The sequence below is a fragment of the Saccoglossus kowalevskii genome, chromosome 1, assembly GCF_978046115.1.
Source record: "Saccoglossus kowalevskii chromosome 1, keSacKowa6.1, whole genome shotgun sequence".
NCBI classification, from domain to species: domain Eukaryota; kingdom Metazoa; phylum Hemichordata; class Enteropneusta; family Harrimaniidae; genus Saccoglossus; species Saccoglossus kowalevskii.
Window position 1 is genome coordinate 46,937,009 of NC_140641.1, and position 7,674 is coordinate 46,944,682.

A 7,674-nucleotide genomic window follows, 5' to 3' on the forward strand; every position below is an offset into this window, starting at 1 on the left:
GACCAGCCAATTATTCACTCTCAATTACTTATTATGCTTTTGGTCTATATTTTATTTTTGGCATAAATTACATTTATCATAATTCCAGTAGGGACATTAACAATGTTCATTTTATTACATGCGTGCCACCCCTTCATTTTAATACACACACATGGGAAGTGTGGATTTCCATACAGCATGTGTGCAATACATGTGTATTGTAATGTGCAAACAAAACATGTTTATTTCAATGCACACAAGATAAAAACATGTTTATTTCAACTTGAAATCAGGACACACATGCAAGAGATGATCATTTCAGTGTGAGAAACCTGTATATTCCATTGCCACTCAATACACATCCATTTCAAATCTATGAATAATTTTATTTCAATGCATGCTTGCGCAATACATGTGCTAGACACACATTGTCTTTTTCTTCTTCAAACAAATGCTGTAACAAATTGTGAAACTGCTAAAACTAATCAAAATAATTATACTACAATTCATGGCCCGAAATACTTTTATTCTTGGCATGATAATTCCAAACTTCTTTATAATGATGCTTTACACAGCAAAGAGATTTGTAAGCTAATCAATAATTTCTCCAATGCAAACTTTGATGACACACAACAGGCAGTTGATGAAGCAGAACATTTACTCTCAAATATTTACCATGAGGCAGCTGGTAAAAGTCTTAAAAAAAACTTTATTAGAAAAAACAATAAACATCAAACAATTAAACCAAAATGGTATTCCAATGATCTTGGCAATCTTAAAAAAGATGTCCAGATAATATCCAGGAAATTATGTTCTGACCCATACAATAATGATTTGAGAAACAACTGCTATAGTCTGAAAAAGAAATACAAACAAATGGTTAAGAAAACGAAAAGAAACTATAAAAAACATATACTAAATAAACTTGAAGAGATGGGTAATTCTTCTCCAAAGAATATTGGAATTTGATCAAGGAGCTTAGAAATGGTCAAATTAATAATGACAGTGAAAACATTGAAGACCAAAAATGGTATGAACATTTCAGACAATTAAATGCAATAAATAATACTGATGAAAGCACTTTAAACGAAGAGATTGCTAAGCTTGAAAAGGAAATTAAACCTACTGCTGAGCTAGACCAAAATATTTCACAGTTAGAAATACAAACTGCAATCAGCAACTTGAAAAATAAAAAATCTCCAGGCATTGATAATATTAGAAATGAGATGATTAAAACAGGGAGAAATGTGCTCATCAAACCTCTACAAAAAATGTTCAATCTCATCCTAACGAGTGGCCATTTCCCTAGCTCTTGGAATTTGGGCATTATCACTCCAATATTTAAAAAAGGGGAAAAATCTGATCCAGGCAACTACAGAGGGATAACTCTCTTAAACAGTCTTAGCAAGCTCTTCACAGCCATATTGAAACAAAGGTAGACCAAACATGTAAAAAGCAATAATATCATAATTAAAGAGCAAATCGGTTTTATTCCAAAATTCAGCACAGCGGACCATATCTTTGTTCTCAAACAGCTAATAACAAAATATCTTAATAAAGGAAACTATTTATTTGCATGTTTCATCGACTTTAAGAAGGCGTTTGATTCCATTTGGCACCTCGGTCTTTTATATAAACTTCACAAAAACAAAATCTCAGGAAAATTTCACAACATAATTAAATCTATTTATCAGAATGCCACTGGCTGCAAACAATGGAAACTAGATATCAATGTGTCAAAATCAAAAATTATCATTTTCAACAAGCAAGGTAAAATATTAAGTAAGTTCAGATTTCAAATTAATAGCCAAAAATTGGAAAACATCTCATCATACTCCTACCTTGGTGTTAAAATCAATGCTACTGGTAAACTGAACAGAGCTCAAGAAGACCTTAGTCACAGAGCAATGAAGGCACTTTTTAAACTAAAACAATTACTCTATGCAGACCCAAATATCCCAATCAAAACACATCTGAAATTGTTTGATGCTATGGTTAAACCAATTTTACTCTACTGTAGCGAAATCTGGGCAAGCGATATTATTAATATGCACTCAACAGACTTGTTTAAACAATCCTTGCCTATGGAAAAATTACATCACAAAATGTGTAAGTACCTACTACAAGTAAACTGTAAAGCCACAAACTTGGCATGTTTACTTGAACTGGGAAGATATCCACTTATCATCTCAAGCATCAAACGTATGATTAATTACTGGCTGAAAATAAAACATATGGATGAAAACACTCTAATCACTGAGGCCTACAAACTTGGCACCAATTTGGACAAAGAAAACGTCAGTAATTGGACCACAGGCATAAAAAAATTACTGAACCTTATAGAAATTAGTGATGTTTGCGAAAAAACCAGTATTATCCCATTAGCTACAAAAAAACTAAAAAATATGTTTGAGAAACACTGCGCAGAAACAATGCATAATGACAATAAAGGCACTAATCACAAAAATAAACTTCGTACCTACAGGCAGCTGAAAACTGATTTTGCACTTGAAAAATACCTTGAAATTATTAAAAACCCCATCCACAGATCATCTATGACTAAACTGAGGATAAGTGCCCACATACTTCAGATTGAAGTTGGGCGATATCACAACATAGATATTTTAAATAGAACATGCCCTGTCTGTGACTCCAATGAAATTGAAGACGAAGAACACTTCCTCTTCAATTGTAACCAGTAAAAATTTGAAAGAGATGCTTTGTTTGAAAACGTAAACTTGTCCGGTAATCTGAAAGCACTTCTCAATAACAAAAATTCTGAAACCGTCCAAGCAATTGCCAAGCTTATCAGCGACTGTTTCAATAAAAGAGAGAATTTCATGAAAAGCAATTTACCAGCTGCCTCAAAATAACACCAAAAAATATTTATATAATAATATTTTCACAGTATTACTATTTATTTCTTTTTTATTATTATTATTAGTCTTATAATTAGACTTATAATTCGGTCTCCGTTCGTCCGTGCGTCCGTCCGGAGTCATATCTCAGAATCCCTTGGACCGATTCTGTTCATTCTTTGCATGTGCCTAGTACTTTATGTGGGACATATGCACATGCAGTGGTTTAGCGATTCGATTCAAAATGGCCGACTGGCAGCCATCTTGTTTTTTTGAAAATGTTGTATTTTGAACATGCTTTGTCAGTTTTCATTCAAACTTGGTACATAGATTATACATGTTAGGATACATGTCCATGATGACTTATTTCACAATTGGATCAAAGATGGCTGACTGGCAGCCATCTTATTTTTTGAAAATGTTGTATTTTGGACATGCTTTGTCAGTTTTCATTCAAATTTAGTACATAGATCATACATGTTATGATACATGTCCCCGACCGTCCGTGAGTTCCTGAGTTTGTCTGTCCGACCGTCTGTGTGTCCGTCTGTCAGTCTATCCAACGTCATATTTCAGAATCCTGTGGACCGATTCCGTTCATTCTTTGCATGTGCCTAGTACCTTATGTGGGACATATGCACATGCAGTGGTTTAGCGATTCAATTCAAAATGGCCGACTGGCAGCCATCTGGTTTTTTGAAAATGTTGTATTTTGGACATGCTTTGTCAGTTGTCATTCAAACTTGGTACATAGATTATACATGTTAGGATACATGTCCATGACGATTTATTTTGCAATTGGATCAAAGATGGTCGACTGGCAGGCATCTTGTTTTTGTTTTTTTATGCAGTATCTTGGACGTGCTCTGTCAGTTTTCATTCAAATTTGGCACATACATGTACTTTATACATGTTAGGATGCATGTCCATGACAATTCGTTTCAAAATCTGGTCAAGGATGGATGATTGACAGCCATCTGACTTTTTGGCCTTACTACTATATTTCCACAATTTATGTACCATTTTCATTCGTATTTGGCACACACATTATACATATCAGTGTGTTTCATAATCAGATCAAAGATGGCTGAATAACGACTGTTTTTATTTTGGCCATATTACTATGACACGAAACACATGTTTTGATGTAAATAAACAATCTGTTGTATACGCCACTTGGAACTCAAGTTTCAAGGACATGCTCGCGACAACCCCTCCGCTTTAATATGACGAGCACAAAGAGAACTTAACGGGGACTGTGTCATTTTCAATGACTTGTTACTTATGTATTTTATTGTTCATTACAGTATGTCCTTATTGTATTCTAATCAATATCAATAAAGGTTGTTATTATTATAACAATTACAACACCACATATTTGAAAAGCCTATTTTAACACATGTAGAACATGCTTATTTTGCCAGCATGAACAGGACACAATGTACCCGGGGGTATGTGCTAGATGTGTTTATTTCAACATGACATGTTCATTTCCATTCAACTTCAACATGCACTTGGGCAAGGCATGTTTATTTCAACGTGACATGTGCATGCAAGGCATGTTTATTTCAACGTGACATGTGCATGCAAGGCATGTTTATTTCAATGTGACATGTGCATGCAAGGCATGTTTATTTCAATGTGACATGTGCATGCAAGGCATGTTTATTTCAACGTGACATGTGCATGCAAGGCATGTTTATTTCAACGTAACATGTGCATGCAAGGCATGTTTATTTCAACGTAACATGTGCATGCAAGGCATGTTTATTTCAACGTGACATGTGCATGCAAGGCATATTTATTTCAATGTGACATGTGCATGCAAGGCATGTTTATTTCAACATGACATGTGCATGCAAGGCATGTTTATTTCAATGTGACATGTGCATGCAAGGCATGTTTATTTCAACATGACATGTGCATGCAAGGCATGTTTATTTCAACGTGACATGTGCATGCAAGGCATATTTATTTCAATGTGACATGTGCATGCAAGGCATGTTTATTTCAATGTGACATGTGCATGCAAGGCATGTTTATTTCAACGTGACATGTGCATGCAAGGCATGTTTATTTCAATGTGACATGTGCATGCAAGGCATGTTTATTTCAATGTGACATGTGCATGCAAGGCATGTTTATTTCAATGTGACATGTGCATGCAAGGCATGTTCACTTCAACTTACACACACACATGAACATGATTTATCTTCACTGTACGAATAAAGAAACCATGTTAATATTGCCTGATTGTTCACTAAGGGTTGGACAGTATAGTCACCTGGTTTACCCCTGTTGTTATGCAGATTGATTTTGACTTCTTCTTATATATTCAGTTTATATAAATACACATATTAAACTAAGATTATTTGCACTGTCATCTTTCATTTCAGATTATTATGATGATAAAGTTGTTGAATGCTTGAATGCAGAATTGTGTGATACACTTGGTAATTTACTTTCAAGGTGTACTGCTAAATCACTCAATCCAAAGCAGATTTTCCCACCACTTGATGCTAATTTATTTCCTCCAGTGATGAAGAGTGGTATCAAGGCAACCAGAGATGACTATAATCTTATTATGAAATTTACTAATTTACCAGGTAACAAAGTAAAAGGACCCATATAACACTCATTCAACTAATTTGCATGTGAAAAGTTGAATATTGATTCATTATTCAAACCCCTTCATGTGTACATTACATAGCTAGTATTAATAATATATAGTGTTCAGCCTTGCAGGTTAATCCTCATTGACATGTAGAGTGGATGAGATAATATAAGTTTATATTACTACAGCTGGTTGTCTATTTCAAAAGATCAATAACTTTTAATTCTTCATGTCACCTTAAAAATAAGGCTTTATCAGAGGCTATGAACGAAACATAATAAATTTGGATAAATATATAATAACTGTTTAAGTTCATAATGTAAATGGAAATTAGAAAAAAAAACAAGACAAATAAGTGTAAATTCAAATGAAAATAAAATGGTCCTGATGATATGTGACATACCTGATACATGGTATTACATGGAGTATGGGGATAAATGTGTTCCTGTGAGCTATATATATACAATGTATATATATTGTTGGGGGCGGTTTGTATGTCAAGTGCCACCACTTGTACTTGAGTTTCCCCAATGTCCAGAAATATGAAATATTTTATACATTTGCTTATTTCTTTCAATTTGTTCACAGAGTGTGTCCACCAATATTACATAAACTTTGAGGTTCATAAAGCAATAAAGGAAATAATGTCATGTTTAAGGGAAACCAATGCCTTTATACAACGCCATGAACCATGGAATCTTAGAAAGAATGCAGCTGATCAAACATGGTTGAACACTGTCTTGCACATTGCCATGGAAACGCTTAGGATATCAGGAATTCTATTGCAACCTGTCGCCCCTAATTTAGCTGACAAACTACTATCCAGACTTGGAATATTGAACCACAATAGGACATGGAGTGATTTGAACTGTTTTTCATCTTTGCACGCTGATACATGTTTAAATGCTGGACACAGTTTGGGACCTGATACAGGTGTTCTGTTTACAAGGATAAAAAAATAATTAAACAACTTTGTTGGCACATGTTGTTTGTTGAAATGTGTGGCATCTATGTGCATTTTGAGAATGAGAGATTGTCTGGTTGGTACCACTAGTGTGACTTCTAGTGAATATGTCTAATGTTGATTCACCGTCCATGACACCTTTATGAATGCCACATGGGATTATGCGGAGTGATGAATTCTCATATGTTAACCAGCACACATGCAGTCTGTTAGTGGGACAATCTGTTATGCTATCAATCAATCAATCAATCAATCAATCAATCAATCAAGATGTATAAACACATCAAAGCTGTAATGAACACATTGTATGATGTATCTGTATATCAATTGGATTCAATATATGTGTACTCGATGTCACAGGTGCATTCATTTGCATACTGCAGGACTATTTAAGCAACAGAATTATTAATTTAGATACTGTTCTATTGTCTTATATTCTTGAAGTAATATTTCTCTCTGATCATACATTAATTAGGATAATCTGAGGGAAACACTGATTTATAGCTACTGCAACTCGAGCAACGTCCAATGTCGCTATGGACATTATGTCACTTCATGTATGTAAATATAGAGTCAATTTGAAAAAGCAACTAATATTCTTCAACCTGGTATTTTTTATAGATTTTATTTTTCATTCTGAACGTCTTTTTTTTCCAGTTTAAAAAACATGAGCTCGCTGGAGTCTTCATCCCTTGTCTGTTTCTTGCACAAAATACCAGCTGATACCCCTCCCCCTCCCGCGCATAGGGACTGCGTACAGTTGATTATAGTTCCTGGACTCCCTGTGGTTAAACTATGAGACGGGCGATATTGCCAGAACCAGGTAATCATACCAAGATTGACGGTTGTACATTTTAATAACTATATTGATACACATACATATAAATGTATGGAACTAAACTGGTTAAGAACCAGTGGACAACGAATACTTACTAAGAAAGTTGAATATTTATTGAGCAAAAAGTGATATAAAAGCGGCAATATCCAAACACATAAAATACAATGTGAAAACCAAGTAGTGGCCACTTCGTTGAAATCGGTCAAATCGGTTCCCAGACTGAAAAAAAAAATATAGTACACTACACACACTATTCTAGTATTCTGGGTAAGGCACTTAAAATCATAAGTGCGAGGCCTTAAATGGCGAAGTATTCGGTAAGTTGTCATTTTAAAACATATTAATCTCTGAATAACTGGATTTCAATAATGTACATGTATGTTGGTATATAGTGTATACGCTATGCTTTCAGTGTCCATAT

The 7,674-nt window shown here is 34.4% G+C and overlaps 1 protein-coding gene across 1 annotated transcript in view; it reads left to right on the forward strand.

Moving 5' to 3' along the window:
• The window catches only part of LOC146750927 (methionine--tRNA ligase, mitochondrial-like), a 54,471-nt gene extending 47,466 nt beyond the window's left edge, over positions 1 to 7,005 (forward strand). Inside the window, exons 10-11 of the mRNA XM_085496451.1 lie at positions 5,234 to 5,443; positions 6,040 to 7,005. Coding sequence (XP_085352577.1) covers positions 5,234 to 5,443; positions 6,040 to 6,413 — 584 coding nt within the window. The 3' untranslated portion in view covers positions 6,414 to 7,005. The remainder of the gene's footprint in view (positions 1 to 5,233; positions 5,444 to 6,039) is intronic.
• Positions 7,006 to 7,674: the final 669 nt, after the last annotated feature.